The 18872-nt window shown below is 52.5% G+C and overlaps 1 protein-coding gene across 4 annotated transcripts in view; it reads left to right on the top strand.

Annotated features, from left to right (window-relative positions):
* The window catches only part of SAMD4A (sterile alpha motif domain containing 4A), a 69677-nt gene extending 51735 nt beyond the window's left edge, over window positions 1–17942 (top strand). The window contains exons 4-13 of one of the 4 annotated variants that reach the window (XM_015287927.4): window positions 1288–1551; window positions 5793–5902; window positions 6505–6591; window positions 7888–8182; window positions 8795–8880; window positions 9555–9673; window positions 10812–11013; window positions 11357–11483; window positions 12526–12609; window positions 14450–17942. In XM_015287927.4, the coding sequence (XP_015143413.1) occupies window positions 1288–1551; window positions 5793–5902; window positions 6505–6591; window positions 7888–8182; window positions 8795–8880; window positions 9555–9673; window positions 10812–11013; window positions 11357–11483; window positions 12526–12609; window positions 14450–14478 (1403 nt within the window). In that variant the 3' untranslated portion in view covers window positions 14479–17942. Of the gene's footprint in view, window positions 1–1287; window positions 1552–5792; window positions 5903–6504; window positions 6592–7887; window positions 8183–8794; window positions 8881–9554; window positions 9674–10811; window positions 11014–11356; window positions 11484–12525; window positions 13444–14449 lie in introns of those variants that run through there. The other 3 variants (XM_015287929.4, XM_040701147.2, XM_015287928.4) reach the window with 3 other exon arrangements.
* Window positions 17943–18872: the final 930 nt, after the last annotated feature.

Genomic DNA, 18872 nt, shown 5'->3' with positions numbered 1-18872 from the left:
GAATGCATTGAAGTGCATATATGGTTTAAGCAATATAAATCAGTTTAATGGCGTTGTGAACAACGGAGTTTGAATTTTGTTAAGCCAGAGAGATCCCCAACACACCCCACCGTGCCCACTGCCCACGTCCATCAGTGCCACATCTCCATGGCTCTTAAGCACCCCCAGGGACGGTGACCCCACCACTCCTGGGCAGCTGTGCCACTGCATCACTGCTCTTTCAGAGAATAAATGTTTCCTAATATCCAACCTGACCCTCCCCTGGAGCAACTGGAGGCCATCACCCCCTCAATGCAAGGTTCTCGCTTGATGATAGCTTAAAATCTGCAAGAGGTGATGTGCTGCTTGACTGAGAGGCAAGGAAATACCCATCTGTTGTAAATCCTTTCTCGAGAAATAATTCCAAATGCAGGAATTAGCCATTGCTCTTTTCCTAGCGTCATTAAAATCATATATTAGGAAGAAACTGAGCCTTGATGGTGTTAAAATTTCAGGCAGGAAATACGAACCTGCATAAAACTGGGAGGAAAAGCAAATCCGAAGCTTTCCGAGGAGAATTCTGCAGTGGGGGGACTCAGACTCACCTCCACGTCCAGGCTGTGCTTTTCCTGCTGCTTTGCATTTTGCTTTTTGGGGGAAGGCAGTGTGCAGATGAAAGCACGCCTGCTGGGCTGGGAGCGGGGATGCTCTCATTACTGCCGATAGCTCGGCTGACTGCAGGAGCTTGGTAGGACTTCAAGAGGCTGAGAGATCTATTTGGGTAATAAGAAGTTCCTCCACGGCTACCTTAGGCAGATGTGCAAATGCTCTCGCTTCAGGGCATGAGCTGAGTGCTAACCCAGAGGGAAAAGCTTCCCCTTCCGAAAAGCTTCCGTGCCTTTCCCATACAGGGTTGGTTCAGCCTGTGATGGTAGCGGGGTGTTTAATGAGCTCAGCATAGCTGCTTGAAGTTTCCCATTCTGCTTGAAATACCAGCAGCATCCTCCTTGCCAGACAGGCAGCGGCTCCTTTTTTTTTGGCTGGAGAGAAGCCCGTGGCCCACCCTTCCCAAAGCATCCCCACGGAGCTCACGTAACCCCATCTTGTTGCAGGTACTGGGAGGCAAAGGACAAAGGCAGGGCAGGATTCCAGCACCCTGGGCACCGTGAAGCCCCCGGCACTGTGCCGAGTCACCACCCAGTTGATTTTTTTATACATAAATATCTATTTGATTCTTTTTTTGGGGGGACTCTGCTGCATCCCGGGCCGCGAGGGGGGAATAACCTGTTTGATTTTATTTTTTTTCAGTTCTCTCAGGCCAGACACACCACAGCCCTTTGAAACGCTCTGTGTCCCTTACCCCACCCATGAATGTGCCAAACCAGCCTCTAGGACATGGATGGATGTCTCATGAGGACTTACGAGCTAGAGGACCCCAGTGCATCCCTTCCGATCATGCCCCCCTGTCTCCACAAAGCAGTGTAGCCTCTTCGGGAAGTGGTGGGAGTGAACATTTAGAAGATCAGCCTTCCGCTCGTAACACATTCCAGGAGGAAGGGAGTGGTATGAAAGGTGAGTGACAACTCAGATGCCTCCCCCCTTTTTGCCCCCGCCCGCTCCCAGGACCTTTTTGGGGCCGTTTTGGGGAACGCGGGCTTTGGTTGCACCATTGTTGGCGTCATCGTTGAGTCATCGTTTCGGTTGGTCTCACCGTGGCAGGGTGATGGGTTAGGCTCCAGAAGGCTGCATTTTCTCCATAGCCTGTGGGTTTTAGCTGCGAGTGGTGCTCTCTTCCTCTTGCATTTTTCCAATTACAGTGAAAAATAAGTTTAGCAAGTCATGGGGTCATTTATCATTGCGGCGGTTGAAGTGACCAGGACCCCACCGAGTATCTGGGGCTCAGGATGCTTGTTTGCACTGACTTTATCCTGCGTATTTCAGTTGTTTTTCCCATTTTGCCTGCTTTTCACGGGGACTTTTAGTAAGCAAGGCAGAAATGAAGCCTCATTGCTGCAAAGATGGAGAGCAGACGTCAGGCTGCAGGGGAATGAATCGCTGTAACTGTGCGGAATGGGCAAACTCACAGCCTGCGTGTTCTTGTGAGCAGGGAAAATGACTGGAAATGAACTCACAGCTAGCAGAGACTTATTTAAACAACTGCTGTCAGGCATGCAGCGTAACACAGCGCCAGCAGGAACAGTTGCTTCTCATTAATGCAAAGCAGCTCTGTCGCGTGAAGGCCGATGATGTACCAGCATAGAGAAACGTATTTTTCAATAGTCACAAGGGCTGATTTTGTTCTAATTGCAGACAGATCTGGGTATGGATGAGTCCTCTGTAATGTGGAGCAGTGTTTGAACTGGCACGGTGTGACTTTCTGCAATTTGCATGGAAGAAATGCGTGGCAGCACTCCTGGTTTGCCCTGTGGTGCTCAGTGCTGAGCCCCATCCCTGGTTGGGCTTTGCCCTGGGGTGTTGCCTTGGGACGGTGGCCACGGGTGGGGGATGTGACGAGAGGGGTTTCTGATGGGCTCTGCTCACTAACAAGCTTGTAATTAGGGAGCTCGGGCAGGGAGAGCCACATCAGGGCAGGTGGCACAGAGTGGGTCTTCCTCACATGACATTCCTCTGGGTTTCCGCTGGTGGGGCAGGGGAAGAGACTTGGCTGAGCTTCACTCTGCATGGCCACAACCTGGGTGGGTGGTGATTTTCCCAAAGAAATGCACTGAATCCCTCACACCTCATCCATACGGCCAAGCCTGCTCGATTTCCTTCGGAGAACCAAATATAACAACCAGAGGTGCTATTGCCCATCGGGACCTTCCTAACCCAGCCCGGTCTCTTTGTCACCGCTCCCCCTCCTCGCCCCTCTCTGCAGGATGCTTCATGTGCATCCCTGCTCTGTTCCCCCACTGCTGAGTCAGCCAATCTGTTCCTGTCCCGCTCTCAGGGACATGCAAACCAGATGTCTGCAGCCTCTGCTCTCATGCCCAAAGTCTGTCGTGCCGTCCCCTCAGCTGTATTTCCTTCAGGCTGAACTGATCTGTTTTATTCCCAGTTTTCTAAACTTGGGGTTGTGCTTCCTTCTCTCCTCTGGGTTTCTTCCATAAAGCCCATATCCTTCTGAAGATGTGTTGCCCAGAGCCGGGCTCTGTATCAGAGCTGAGCAGAGAGGACTTGGTTGCCACATGGACAGGGTTGTGGTGCTGTGCAGCTCATCGTGCTCAAATAACACAACAGCTCTGGCTGCGTGCGACCCATTGTATCCCCAGATCTTCTCTGCAAGAAGTACTGCCCGTTCCCTGCCCTCATCCTGTGCAGTTTGCTGTTCCTACATCCGTGCACAACTTCATGCATTTTTATTGGATTGCATCTTATTTCATCCAGACCGGGTTCTGGCTTTGCCAAGTCCGTTCTGAACTGCAGCCACGTCTTCTGAAGTGCCTTCCCCAAACTTGCTCTCTCTTCCACCCTCCAGGGCATCCATTGGATGCATTGGGGTCCACCAGAGACCCCCACCCGTGGTTCGTCTCCCCTGATATTACGTATTTCTCTGTTTTCCATCTGTCTTCATGCTGAAGGAAACACACACAAGTCCTCATCCTGCTGCTCACATTAGGCACAGCGTTTTGGGCAGTCATGCCATGACTTAGCAATTAGGTCCTGAATATTGGTGATTAAGGAGTAGCTCTGTGTGTGGAAGGCCAGCTCACTGCTCCGTGGGGTCACTGGGGAGTTGGACTTTCCAAGGGCCATGAAATCACCTTATGCAGCCTTGCACATCCTTATTTTCTGCAGGGTTCCATGCGTGTGTGAAGTTGAATCTCTCTTCTGCCAGTGTCCAGTTGGACTTTCCCATAGAATGGAAAGGACCACAATGCTCATCCAGTTCCAACCCCCTGCTATGTGCAGGGTCGCCAACTACCAGACCAGGCTGCCCAGAGCCACATCCAGCCTGGCCTTGAATGCCTCCAGGGATGGAGCCTCCAGGGATTCCCACTGACTTTGTCTTGTGCCAAAGGCAAATGTCGCCAGGGAACAGGGGAACAGGCAGATCTCTTACGTGCCATCACTAGAATGTTGTGTTTCCCATAAATGAAGCTGAGATTCAAACCTGCCAGGCTCTGTGCTGGAAGCAGAGGGCTTGCTGTTAGTAGCTTTTCATTTCTCGAAGCAGAAAATCAGTGTGAGGCTTTTGGTAGTGGGGTTTAGAATTGTCACGTGTTGGGACTCTTGGAAAATGGCAAACTTGAACTTGTCTGCACTTGGTAACTGCTTTGCCCCCTTGTTTGCTGTGAGGTTCATCTCCTTCAGACACGGTGTCTGAGGGATTTTGTTGGATCATGAATCCTGACCTGTGTCAGTGGACAGAGGATGGTTTGGGTTGGAAGGGACCATCCAGTCCCAGCTGCTCCCATGAGCAGGGGCACCTCCCACCAGCCAAGGGTGCCCAAAGCCCCATCCAGCCTGGCCTTGGGCACTGCAGGGATGGGGTAGGAGGTCTTACCAGGAGGGTGGGAGCTTTGCCTGTTTGGAAATGAAAACTCACTGGGGACCTGCTGAGGTGGGCTGAGTGTGACACCGGGGTCTTTGGGGTGAGACTTGGGTGACCCTCCTTTAGCAAGCAGCAGAGGGGTCTGTGCATGAGGAAGCGGATACTCCTCACTCCTTGATGGGCACGTTGAGCAGGCAGAGCCCAGGGAGCTCCTTCCCCTCCTACCCTTGTGCATGGTCAGTGCCTTCCTGGCACAGGCAGGCAGGGCCCACCGTATGCTCTGCCTTATGTGAGTGGGGGCTTTGATGCTGTTTGGGGCTGAAATACAGTTTTTTATTCCTACACTACCCAGTGCAGGCTGAGATGGTGCTGGTAGATATCTCATTGATGAGGCAGGGGACAAGGACTGCTGGGACTGATGGGATTGCTGAGTGTGCCAATGGAGTGCAATGGGCTTAGCAGGCTACGGTGGTGCTGTTCAGGTGCTAAATGAGGCAGGTCCCAGTCTGACAGAGCATTTGAAGCCTTTGGGATGCAGAGCAGAAGCAGCATCATGGGCTGAACCCGTCACGTGCCCGTCATTTCTCCATGCTCCAATGTAAAATGACAGCCTCTTTGTTTCTCTTTAAGCAGCTGTTTAAATTTTCAGCACACCTCATCTTCCCTCACGCCACAAATCAGTGTCTGTCAGCTGCAGCACAGCCATTTGCTGGTATTAAGCTCAACCCCACCGTTCCCTTCTGCAGCTTCCATGTTTCCAACAAAACATGAGGATCATACCCATGCCATGGCACAACACCAGCCCCCCATGTAGAGTCACCAAATCACATGGCTGCAGATGGGCATCAGGGCGGCCAACTCAGCTTTAGGAAAAGTCTTCAGGTCATTTTGTGAAGGCCCCCTCTACAGGGACTGAGTGTACAGCAGTTGGTCTGGATGCACCGAGCTTGGTGGGATGCTTTGTGCTGGCCGGAGCAGAAGCTGGAACGCATCTTAATGGTTTTATCCTGGGGGTAGTGTAGGCAAGAGTGGTTGGATCAGAGTGGTTTCAAGAGCCAGGGAGCCAACTTGTGGCAACAGGTACCCATGGTGCTCATCCAGGGTCCTCCCTCCCATCGTAGCCATAGCATCTCACCCTCTGTAGGGCCCCGTGAAGTCCAGTTGGGCACCTGAAGCATCAGTGGGATGGCACACGGGGAAAGCAGCCCTTAAAAACCCCTCTGTTGCCTCCTCCATTGACCCAGCTGTTGATGCCACACGTCCTTAAGCAGCAGCATAACTAACGGGGAGCTGTCGTCTCATTGCCCTTGTGCTGCAGATGTTCCAGCCTGGCTGAAGAGTCTCCGGCTGCACAAGTACGCCGCGCTCTTCTCGCAGATGACGTACGAGGAGATGATGGCCCTCACTGAATGCCAGCTGGAGGCACAAGTAGGTCTGCAGGAGGGCACAAGGCCATCAGCCCCAGAGCATCCCACCGGCAACGGGACGCCTGGGATGCGTCTTGTGCCCTCGTGGGTGGGTGGAGAGCGAACAGCAAAAGGAATATGGAGCCCTGGGAGAGTGAAAAAGCTCACTGTACTCTGAGAAGGCCATATCCCTGATTTCCTAGTGGAATTCCCATCTTTGAAGCCACTGGGAGATGTGCTTGGGGTTTGGTCTTGGTGGGATGAAGGGATTTGGGTGTTGTGGGGGCACAATCGTCAGGCCGTAGCTCCTGAAAGTCAATGGGACTTTGGTGGCTGATTTCTACATAAACCTTAGAAAATGTCCCCTGTCTCAGCTTATATCTGTGTTAGCCTTGGTGTAAAAAATGCCCAGGCAACACCTTTGCTTTCACCATTTGAGATGTACCTGGGTGGGGATGGGTTAGCTAGAAACCTACATCTCCAGCAACTTCCCGAGTGATTCCCTATGCTGACCAGAAATTGGATTAATCTATAGCAGCCCTTTCCATTTCTGAGAGAAGGGCTTTGGGTTGGTCACGCCATCCCATGGAAATGGTAATGCCAGGCTGTGTGCTGTCTTTGCAGAACGTTACCAAAGGTGCAAGACACAAAATAGTCATCAGCATCCAAAAGCTAAAAGAAAGACAAAACCTGCTCAAATCATTAGAAAGGGTAAGTAATCACAACAGCTTTTCTGTTTCCTGTTTTCCCCCACAGACCCACTGGGAGCAGCTCACCCGACCTTTTGCTATTTGTTATTGGGATATTGTATTATATTTAATTGCACCATCCTCCAACAGCAACCAGCACAGCCTCCCACTGGGGGCCTTTAAATACCTCTGTGGTGTGTTGCTATTTATTGGTGTTTTCCTTAGCTCACTGCTTCACTATTTATTTATAATACTTGGATTGTACTTGGAGCATTGCAGGAGCTAATTAAGCCCTATTTACTGCCATACATTAATAATTACTATTAAATCCAAGAGACAGCCCACTGGATTGAGCTCACCTCAGCGATGCGTTTTCCAGCGTCTACTCCCACCTCTCCACATAGGTTTTGGGATATGGCATTGACCACAAACCCAGCCCTGCCAGCTATGCATGCTGCAAAATACAGGGAGAGAAGTGCCAGGGGCTGCTTTGCGTAGAATCACAGACTCATAGCAGAGAATAGCTTGGGTTGGGAAGGACCTCATGTCCAGCTTTTTGTCCACCAGGACGCTCCAGCCCTCAGCAGAGCGGCTCTCAGTGAGTTCTCCTCCTGGTCTGTACATATGCCTGGGATTGCCCTGACCCAAGTGAGCACTTTGGCCTCATTGAACCTCATGAGGTTCACGTGGGCCCACTTCTCAAGCCTGTCCAGCTCCCTCTGGATGGCACTCACAGCTCACAGCTGGGTGTGGGTGGGGGATCTCCCTGTACCACGCTGTGCCGGGGCTCAGCACTGCTGGACTTGGGAGGAGGCATCTCTGGTTTTCCAGGCTTCCTATCCAAATATTTTTCTTTTTTTTTAGTCCTGGGGTTAAGCAAGAGCATGTGTGTGTGGGACTTGATTTTTTTGGGCATTGTCTTGCTGCTAAAGATTGCTGCTTTCTTGGAAAGAGGCCGCTCCACCCTCTCTGCCGGTTAGCAGAGCAGCAGATTTCCCCAGAAGATTATTGCCCAACATCCTGACGTCGTGCATCGCTGTGTCTCCAGGCTGAGTTTTTTTTGCTGCAGGGATTTCAGTTCAACTGCAGGCTGCACCGAGAGCTGTGGGTGCTCCATCCCTGGAGGTGCCCAAGGCCATGGATGGGGTTTCGGGTATCCTGGTCTGATGGGAGGTGTCCCTGCCCATGGCACGGGATGGAGCTGGGTGGGCTTTAAGGTCTTTTCCAACCCAAACCATCCCGTGATTAATGGTGCTGGTCTGGTTTGTAAGCAGTGCCCTTTTGTCATCACAAATCCTCCCTTGCCTTGAACCCACAGGACATCCTGGAAGGTGGCAACCTGCGTGTCCCGCTGCAGGAACTACACCAAATGATCCTCACCCCCATCAAAGCCTACTCTTCCCAAATCTCCAGCCCGGAGGAGCACAGCCGGGACACGGACTCACATCACCCCCCCTCCCTGCTGGGCTCAGACAGCCAGGGCTCCGATGGCAAGGACTCTGCAGCAGGGGGCATGCAGCAGCATCACCTGCCAGGCTGTGAGGGCGAGTCGGGGGGCGGCCCTTTGCCTGAAGGTGACCTGCCTGGACAGTTCACAAGGGTGATGGGGAAAGGTGAGCAAGGTTTTGTGGGTGTCCCACACGGGCCAGCTGGGTCTGAACCCCTTTTTAAACTGCGGGTTAGATGCAGGACATTCAAACATGCAGGTGCTGTTCCGTGGGGGAGTGTATGGTTTGCGTTGGGATCTATGTGTCAGGAGGTGGATAGTAGAAGTGCAAGGTAGAGAGCAGCATCGTATGCCACACACAGGGCTGCTGCGGCAGGTATTTCAGACATGTTCTGCTTCCCCTCCGTGGTATCCGGGGTGTTCATGCTGGCTGCATCCAGCAGCCATGCAAAGAACACCAAGAATAGAAAGAAGCTTTCTGGGGTGCAGTGGGGAACAGCAGCCCTGTTGAAAACCTGCTGTCGTCTGCTGCCTTTCACATGTTGTAATGGGGAGATGGGAAGGGAGCAGGTCCTGTGCTCCTGGCTTGCTCGGGTCTAATTCTGGGGACTCGTCTGGATGGACACCAGTGTAACTGAGAACAAAATCTGGCCCTAAATATAGGACAGGAATTAGGACCTGCTTTTTTTCTCATTGATAGAAGGGAAGGGGGGGATCCAAGGCCCTGATCCCAGCTCAGCATTACGTTCCCATTGATTTTCCCTTCTCTTTCTTGCAGTGTGCACACAACTTTTAGTTTCCCGACCCGATGAAGAGAATATAAGCTCCTATTTACAGCTTATAGACAAATGTCTAATACACGAGGTGAGCTGTGACAGATCTTGCTGTTCTCATCCCTTGGAAACTGTTTCCAAAGTATCTGTTTATGTAAACGCTCTGGTTTCTAACACAAATATTTTTGGGGAGTATTAATAGTAATTCTGGAGCCAGTAGGGTGCACAGAAACACTGCTCCCCCAGTGCTTCCATGATGGCATGGATGTGGAGCTGGGAAGTGCCTCGTGCCAGCCTGGCCCTGCTAAGCTCCAAGCTGTGTGTGCAGCTTAAATAAGAGAAAAGGTGATTTGTGAGCATCCAAGGAGTGTTCCCACTGAGCTGATACCCCCGGGGACCCCTGGAAGTGGTGCAAGAGGTGCAGCTGTGCCCTGGCAGGGATAGGGGATCTCGGGGTGGTTTTTTTTTCTTAGAATCATAGAATATCCCAAATTGGAAGGGACCCATAAGGATCATCGAGTCCAATTCCTGGCTCCACACAGGACCACCCAAAAATCAGACCATATGTCTGAGAGCAGCGTCCAGATGCTTCTTGAACTCTGGCAGCTCAGGGCTGTGACCACAGCCATGGGATCACGCCATTGCCTGCCGCTTTCTGCACATGCATGCACACAGCCCTACTCACTCCATCCAGAAAAATACTCACCTGTTTCCTACTTTTCTCTTCTTTTTTTTTTTTTTTTGTTTTTTTTTTGGGGTGGACAGGCGTTTACAGAGATACAGAAGAAACGGCTGTTGTCATGGAAACAGCAGGTGCAAAAACTCTTTAGGTCTTTCCCTCGGAAATCCCTCCTGGAGCTGTCAGGCTATCGGCAGCAACGGAGGTACGCGGGCACTGGGGAGGATGGAGGGGTGGCAAACAGTCCCGGAGCTGCATTTTGAATGGGGATGCTCATGCTGCTGCTTGATGCTACCCCACAGCCTGGCCCTGATCCCAGGCATCTAACAGATTAAATCCATCCAGAAGCAGGAGGGCAGCGCGATTGCACCCATTTCACAGATGGGAAGCTCAGCCAGCGAGGAGCTGAGCAAGCAGAGGGCATCCCCGTGCCACTTCTTACCCTGCCTACTTCCCTCCTGCCTTCTGCTCATTAGATCAGGGCTGGAGTTCCACCAGAAAGCCATCAGAAAGCTGGCAGATAGATTGGAAGCCCGCTGCTAGGGAGCACGGTGCTATGAACACATTGTTTACTCATCCACGGTGATACTGGGGTTTGGGTGATCCTAGCATGCAGTTGGGTTGTTTCAAGAACAAGCTATTTTTAGACCAGTTTGAACAATAACGTCAGCCTTTTGCTTCATTCTCTTAAGGATGTGTGATTGCAATCAGGATTCCTCGCTGGCAGAGCAAGAGGGGGTGGTGGGCAGAGGGGATGTGGCAGTGCCTTGCACTTTGCATTTCATAGAGGCCTATCAGGATTGTAAAGTGGTTTGGGTTGGAAGGAACCTTGAAGGTCACCTGGTTCCAACCCTACCATGGACAGGGCCATGGCCTCAGGTCAGTGTCTGCCCCCATTAGGTCCATTTGTGACCGCCTGATCTTGTGCCTGGGCTATCCTGCTGTGGACCTGGGGTTGTGGTGTTAGAGCTGGTCCCACCACCATGCTGCCTTCCATTCAGTCTGTCCCAAGTAAATCCATGGCTCAGAAGGCCGTTATGACCAGATCTTACCAAACTGGGGCAGTCTCAGAGAGGGCTTTGCTCATACCAATGAACCTCTCAGAAGAGGAGGTTCCAACAGCACGAGCTGAGCCTTTATCAGACACTAAGGAATCCCACATGGGAGAGACTTCTTTTGTGCCCCAACTGCAAGATGAGTTTAAATCAGACCCCAAGAAACCAGACATTGTGAACCCATGGTCAGCGGGCGGGAGGGCACAGAGCCCCAGGACCTCATTGCAACCATCACAAACCCACCTGGAGAGCACCTCCAGTCTCACCCCAGCATTTCTCTCTCTGCAGCCGAGGCTTTGGGCAGTCCAACTCCTTACCGACAGCCGGATCCGCCGGGGCAGGGCTGGGCAGGCGAAACCCCCGCCAGTTCCAGATCCCCTCCCGCAACCTCCCCACTGCCCGCCTGGGGCTGCTGGGGCCCAGTGGGCTGCTGGGCACCCCACAGCGCAGCCCCGCCACCAGCCCCGCCATCCTCAAGCAAGGCAGACAGGTTGGTCATGCTCATGGCTTTGTGGGGAGTGACCTGTGGAGCAGGGAGGGCAGCTGGGTGCTCGGAGTGGGAGAATTGAGCCCCAGGGGTACTTTGGTATTCACATATAGTATTGCACCTGGGGGTGTGTATTAATAAACACCTGGCAGGAGGGCAGAGGGGCTCAGATGGGTGGGGATGGGAGCATCACTGTCCCCATGCGCACTGGTTCCCTTCTTCCACCATTTCCCATCTCCCACCAGTTTCCATCTCCAACCATTCCCCATCTCCCACCATCTCCCATCCAACACTACCTCCCATCTCCCACCAGTTCCCACCTCACTCTGTTCTTTGCATCCCACAGAACCTCTGGTTTGCCAACCCAGGGGGCAGCAACAGCATGCCCAGCCGGAGCCACAGCTCAGTGCAGAGGACGCGCTCGCTGCCGGTGCACACCTCCCCGCAGACCATGCTGATGTTCCAGCAGCCAGGTAGGAAGCAAGCATTTGCCTTTTTGCTACTCCTCATCGCATGGTGTGGAATCAGCCGTGCTGTCCGATAGCCAACCTTGCTCTTATTTAGGACATCATGCCACCGGGATGCCTTTGGGATGGGTTGAAGCAGAGATACTGCTTGGCCCTACATATGACACCCCAGCCGTGCCGGTGCCTTGCATAGCTTCCCTCTGGGGCAGTTCACTTTACGGGGCACGCTGTCGCTCTGTGGTCACTTTGTCACTTGCATGTGGCCACAGTGTGGAAGAAGTGACTTGATGTCTCAAAGGAAATCCTTTTGCTAAGGTCTATGAAAGTGAACGTTCCCTTCTGTGCTTTCTTCCCAAACACCTGGAGAATGTTCCATAGGAACTCAAGGAGCTCCTGTAGGAGCATTGTCTGATTCGGTGGTTCCTGTGGTGTTCCCCATCTTTCCCATGGGGATGCTCGTCCCCATTTCTCTGGGCAGCCCTCCGTCACCCTTTGAGCGTGGCTTGTCTTACCGTGGCAATTCATATGGGGCATTACAACCCCCGACAAAGTGGGGCCAAGCGTGGCCTCCCATGTGTGCTCTATTTAAAGCTGGCACTGTGTGTGACCCACGGGCTGAAATGCCGCCGGGCTGGGGGTGCAGATCGCTTACAGACGGGGTATTTTGGGACAGGGTGATGGAAGAGCCAAGGGACAGCAGCAGCACCTACAGCCCTCGTGCCCATCCATCTTGTGTTGCCACGACAGCACCCCCTGATTTATCGGATCGGAAATATAGGCTTTGTAGGATAGGAAACGGAACGTAGGATTTATAGGATGGGAAATACATTGCTAGGAAAGGTAGGAGAAACATGATGATTTTTGCAAACTTCTCTTTTCTGAGGTTATTGCACTGGAAAGAGAAGTGCTGAGTGCAGCGATGGTGCACTGGGATGCGGGTGGGTGTTGCTTGGAGTGGGAGAAACCCAACCAGGGGGCAGCCAAAGGGGTGTAGGGCAGGTCCCCAGCGTGTCCCCTGACCCAGCTCTCCTGTCCCTGTCTCTTGCAGAGTTCCAGGTGCCGGTGACTGAACCTGACATCAACAACAGGCTGGAGTCCCTGTGCCTGAGCATGACGGAGCATGCGCTCAGCGGTGAGCACTCCCTCCTCCTTGGGCTCTTCCAGCACGTCCAGGCAGCCTCAGCCAAGCCCCCCAGGGGCTGCCCCACGCCTCCCAAGGGCTGGGACCAGCTTTGGCTGTGAGAGATGGGACAGGGTGGGATGGTTGCTGCTCCCATGGAGGGGTCTCAGCCAGCTCTGTCGGTACAGAGGGGTAAAACTGAATGCAGGGATTGTGCCCGGCGCTGGCACAGCCTGTGCTTTTAGCCACTAGTTAGCTTGCTAATCATCATTGAGTGAGTGGTAGCTCACTAGTCTGCTGTTAATTAACGACAAAGCCACCCTTGAACGGTGCTTGAACGGTGCACAGGCTTCAAAGTGCTTTACCCCTCTGCCAGCCCAAGCCCTGCTTTGCTGGGGAACATGGGGACCCCCAGGGCCGGAGCCGTCCCATTGGGGTCACGGCAATGCTGGCAGCCTGGGACACGCGTGGGGACACGGAGCAGGGAGGGAGGAGGAGGGCCAGGCTGCAAGCAGCGCGAGAGGGGAGCCCAGGGAGGCACCGGACACGCCGTGACGCAGCAGACCCGGATGGTGTGGGGACGCCAGGATGGGACGAGCCGAGCTGCCCGCGTCGCCCAGAGCCACACAGCCCCAACAGCCACGGACTGTCAGATGGTGGAGGATGGGAACCCACGGGGAGGACACGGCTCCCTGCAGCGATGGCACTGCCCAGGGACAGGGACGTGGGAGCGAGGACTGGACGTGGCAGCAGGGCGCTGGCCGTGGGCACAAGGACACTGCTGTCACCAACGCGTTCCTGCGGCGCGCGCCCAGGCGAGGCTTAGCTGTGTGGTTCCTCTGCAGGGTACTCCAAGTTATTTGTTTTCTCCAGGTCGCATCCCCCCATGCCTCTCCAAACTGGCTGTGCTATAAATAGCTCTGCAGAAACAACAATAATAATAATAATAATAATGAATAATGATAATAAACCTTTGGGGGAAAAAAAAAAACATCTAAGAGTAACAAACCTGTTTGTTTTCAAGTCTTAAATCCCGCCTGGCTGAGCAGAACAGGCAGTGCTCTGTTGGGGTGGGCACAAACCCTGCTGTGTGCTGCCCCTGCACACTCCCTGAGTGTAATGCAGCCCATTCTGCATTGTGCAGAGTGTGGGGGGAGAGGGCAGCACTGCTCTGCACCCCAGGGATTGGGATGGGGTTCGGTGGGGGGATATTGAGGTGGGTTGGGGGTGTGCTGTGGTTCACGCAGGTCAGCATCTTCTTGTGCTGGGGGGGGGGGGGTGGAAATAGGGTTGGGGTGCACTTTGTGCCCCATGGAATCCTCCTTGTGTGCTGGGAGGAGGTGGAGGGATGCTCGCACTGGGTTTGGTTGTGCAGCTTTGGGGTGGGCGGCACATCCTTGCTGCAGGGCTGTGGGCTGGTCGCATCCCTGCTGTGCTGGGTTGAAGGGGCTGTGGGGTTTTTATCAATCGGTATTGCTGGGTTGGATGATCTGGAGAGGAGCAAGGCAGTACCCCAGGGCTGGCTCCATCCCCACGTGCTGGAATGGGGAGTCCCAAACTCATGCCCACATTGCCAGCAAGCTGTCAGGAACCCCCTTCTGCTCCTGGAAAAGGGGACAGGGCGCCGTGGCAGAAGCAAAACCCCACCCTGGCCATGGTACCCCTGTGGGTTGCAAAGAGACTCTGGGAGGAGAGCTGTTGCAGCAGCTCCCCAAGATCCTATTGCCACCCTGCGGGAGGATGGATGGCGGACGGCCCCGCTTCCATCCCACTTCAGGGGATGACCAGGGGCAGTCAGGAGCAGAGCAGTGTGACCCCAGGGCCGCCCCTAACTCTGCCTTCCCACTTGCAGACGGTGTCGACCGGACCTCCACCATCTAGAGGAGGACAGCCTGACGGCGGCGGTGCTGATGGGAGAAGAACTGCTGCGGGTCCAGCGGAGAGGTCCGGGCACGGGAGCCTCAGCGACAGCTTGCATCCTTTCTGTCTTTCTCTCTCTTCCTCTCTTTTCTCCTGTTTTAATTTGGTGAACGTGTAGATTGTCCTCGTGAACATACCATTAGACTTGGAATTTGTGTTGTCCTTTCTTACATCCGTGCTAAAAAAGAAAAGGAGGGGGGGAGGGGAGGGGGATGGCCAAGAAAGAAACAACGCTGAGAAAAACAAACAGCAAAAAATGCCTGGGGTGGCTGGGGGCTGTGGCAAAAAAGTGCTGACTTTGTGGTTGCGCCATGGGCAGTGAATGTCACCTGTGTGTGACCAAAGCCCATAGGGGAGGATTTGCCATGGGGGACCCCGCGGGCGCTGCCAGCTGCCCTGTCTTTGTCCTCATCCCATTGGGGCCGGGCTGTAGCCTATGCAAATATAAAAAGCACCCCTTGGGATGGATGGGACCGACAGCTTAATTGTAAAAACCAAAATCAAGCAGAGAAAAAAAAGCAAAAACAAGCCTGCCTTTCCATTTAGCAAAGAGCACCCAACGCAGAGCTCCGTCTGTCGGTGCGGTGTTGTGGGGCGCCCGTCCTGCTGTTGGGTTGTGTCTGTCTGTCCTGCTGCCCTCGTGGCAGTGGACAATGAAGGGCTGGGGATGTCGGTAAGGGGCGATGCGGTGAGTGATGGGTGTCTGTGTCTCTGTCTTGTGTGCGCGTAGCAGGAAGGTGCTGCATCCTGGGTTTGCGCATCTGCCCAGCCTGCCCAAACCATCACCGAGTCGTGGCATCGCTGAATGGTTGGGTTGGAAGGGGCCGTAAAGACCGTCTGGTCCCACCCCTGCTGTGGGCTGAGTGCCCCCCAGCTCAGGCTGCTCGGGGGCCATCCATGGCTTGAACACCTCCAGGGATGGGGTACCCACAGCTCTGAGCAGTGCCAGAGCCTCACCATCCTCGAGGTAAAGAATTTCCTACTAAAAGACCATTAAATTGGGGTTTCCCCAGCCCTGCAATGGGGTAGTCCTGGCCACCAGGTGAGGGGACATTTTGGAAGTGCAGAACCAACCAAGTGAGAGCGAGCACCAAAACTCAGCCCTGTTATGGGGCATAAAAAGCAGCAGGGAGGGGATGTGGATGATGGTGGCTGCCCCTAATGACCTCAGTGGAAGAAATGAATAACAACTAAAGAAATCTGGATGCTCAGTGTGGGAAGTGAATGGTCATGGTGCCCTCTGGTTGGGTTTTGCTGTAAGCACTGCAGTCGGTCCCTACTAATGGAAGGGTGCATGGGCAATGGGATTCAGTCCCTACTCGTATATGAAGCTGTTGGGTTCCCAACGTTGGCTCAACCCATGGCACCAATGGGCAGCTCCAGTTGGGGTTTGACCAGCAGTGCTGCTCCTACAGGGGCTGAGCAGAGCTTGGTTGTGCAGCTCTTGGCAGATGTGCAAATCCTTTGGCGATGCAGCATTTTTAAGTAGTTTTATATGCACCTATATATATATATATATATGTATGTGTATATATATATATATATAAAAATATATAAAAAAAAAGAAGTGCCAAATGCAGTGTTTTACGTTTGCTGTTCCTTGGTTTGCTGTTGACCGGAAGGCGTTGAGGCGATGTTTACGTGGGGGAGCGGAGAAGGGAGAAGCAAAGTGGGATTGCTATGGGACAAGCAGGGCAGGGCGGCACGAGGAAGGCCCGAAATCCTATTTATTCCTTTGCTGAATATAGAAACAGAGGTTATCTGATTGTTAAGAGAGATTATTTTGGATATATTACATATGAACGTGCTATGGCTGGTAACCATGATGATGTCTGTTATTAACAACCGCCGAATCAGTCGGGTTCTTTGTGTTGTTGGCTTTCTTTCTTTTTCCTCGAAGCTTATTTTCCATTGGCTGTGTCTGGATTAATGGCAGTGTCTGGGTTAATGGCTCTTCCATTGTGTTTGCCGTTTCTTGTTTTTTAAGTAAGGGAAAGTGGCTTCAGTTTCCATTTTGGAAGTCCCTCCTGGCTCTGCCGGAGCCCTGCGCTGAGTGCAGGTGACAGCAGAGCTGCGTTCAAAGGAACGAATCGAATCCTGATGTTTCTAAGAAGACACGACACGCGCAAAATAAATAAATAAATGAATAAATAAATAAAAAGGGAAAAGAAAAAAAAAAGAAAAATTAAAAAAAAACAAAAAACAAACAAACAAACAAACAAAAAAACCCAACCAGTTGCATGAATAAGGCTGTGAAGTCAAACATTCAGTAATAACGCGGCAGTGCCTTTCTTTTTTGTATTCACCCATTTCCCTCCCAACCCTCCCCCCCCCCAACACGTGCAACTGTTCCCTACGCCCGCGGCCCCCGGCAGCTCCCGGTGCTGCTGCCCCACACCCTGTACCCACAGCCCCGCTGGGGCAGCCCTACGGGGCCGCGACGCTGAGGATAACCCCATTTCTTTTGAGGTGTCGCCGTCCCGCTGGGGATGAGCCCTTTGCTGAGCCAGGAGAGGGGGCAACCCGATGCTTCTCAGCTCGTAACCAAGCCCAATGTTGGGGAGGGGGTCACCCCGGTGCCCCCACCGCGCTGTGATCCCGCATCGCAGGGTCCGGTCAGCACTCGGCGTTGAGGATTTGTGGTGTCACCTTCCTCCGTGGGGTCGGCTTTTTGTTTTTGGATGTGCCTGATGGAAAGTAGGTCCCGCAGACGTCTAATTTGCACACACAGCTACGAGAACACTAAAGTTGATTTTATACGAGTCATCGAGAGTTTGCAAAAGTGAGTTTTATTTTTTGTATTCCTTTATCTTTACTTAAAGGTGAATGTGTATTCCTCTGGGAGGAATAGGAAGAACAAAAAAAAAAAAGAAAAAAAAAGAAAAAAAAAAAGGGAAAAGAAAAAAAAAAAAAACACCCCAAACCAAACAGGAATGTTAATAATGTTAAACAGAATACTTCCTCCCTTATTAATATATAACCCTCTGTATTTATGCCTATTGTAAGCTGACTTCCAAGAGCTTTGACCTCTCTTCTGTTGCATGCCGTTCCCGGGCAGCCCTTTATTGTACATGCATGCCTCTCGTCCCGTTTTTTCTGTACAAAGTTAGTGCACAAAGAAATATTTTTGCCTAGTCCATGTTGCCAAGCAATGCCTATTTTCTAAACTTTGTCATATATGGCAATAGCATGTTTGTTACATGTAAAAGCTTCCCGATATACAGAAATACTCATGTTTGGAGATGCTGGTCTTTGCAAGTGTACAGTTTTCAAATGTTGTTACCAGTGAAACACCCTCGTGATTTCAACTTGCTCCAATGTATTTATTACTCATTTGCTCCCATGTAACTAGGAGTCATGGCTATATTTCATATCGACGTTATATTGAAAGTGAAGGGAGATGATTAATACAAGGTTTTGTAACACTGGGGTGTGCCGCCTCTTCATTTGCTCTCTTTTTATGGCAGGATGGCTGAGAGCCAAAAGGGAAGCACAAAGTAAACGGTGGGCTGAGGGATGGGAGGGAGGAGCGCTCAGCTCCACGGGGCGCTTCTATTTCCCTTCCATAAGTCCCACTGTAGGAGTTGGGTAGACGCAAATTGCCAGCCTTCCCTCCGCAGCCTTCATCTGTCCCATTGGCACATGGACAGTGTTGGTGCCAGGGCCACAACTCCTGGTTTTTGGTTTTTTTTTCTGTATTTTCTCAGCTTTCTTGGGTTCTACAAGAGCTGCGTGATGCCAACAGCTCTGCTCCGGGCAGCTCCAAGGAAGGGAAGAAGCCACAGCTCCTGTTTTAGCACTGAGCCGATATTAGTGGGGCTGTAAGAGGCACAGCTCAGAGCAGGTCGGCCCACCCAGCCCATGGTGGGTGCTCAGGGCCTTCCTCGTCTGCTTGGGTTTGGGTCAGCCCCAACGCATGACCTTTTCCAGGGTTAGACAGCCCTCACAATGAAAAAAAAAAGCAATTTCTGGCATTTAAATGGAATTTCCTTGACTTCAGCTTGCGGCCATTGCCTCTTGTAGCTCTGAGCGCTGCCATTTTTACCCTCATTGTTGGATATTTACTGGCACTGCCATTTTTACCCTCATCGTTGGATATTTACACGCAGCATTAAGCTCCTCCTGGGCTTCAACTTCTCAAGGCCAACCAACCCCAGAACTCCCAGCTCCTTCTGCTTGCCGGGCCATTGGCCCCAGTACATCCATGGGGCCTTGCTATGGCCCTGCTGAGCTGCATGAGGTTCGTCTTGGCCCATCCCTATAACCCAGTGGAGTCCCTCAGGATGGCAGCACACCATCCCTGGATGTGGAGATGTGGCACTGAGGGACGTGGGCAGTGGGTGTGTGTGTGTGGG

This window comes from Gallus gallus, chromosome 5 (assembly GCF_016699485.2).
Source record: "Gallus gallus isolate bGalGal1 chromosome 5, bGalGal1.mat.broiler.GRCg7b, whole genome shotgun sequence".
Lineage (NCBI taxonomy): Eukaryota > Metazoa > Chordata > Aves > Galliformes > Phasianidae > Gallus > Gallus gallus.
This window is presented reverse-complemented; position numbering and strand designations above follow the sequence as displayed.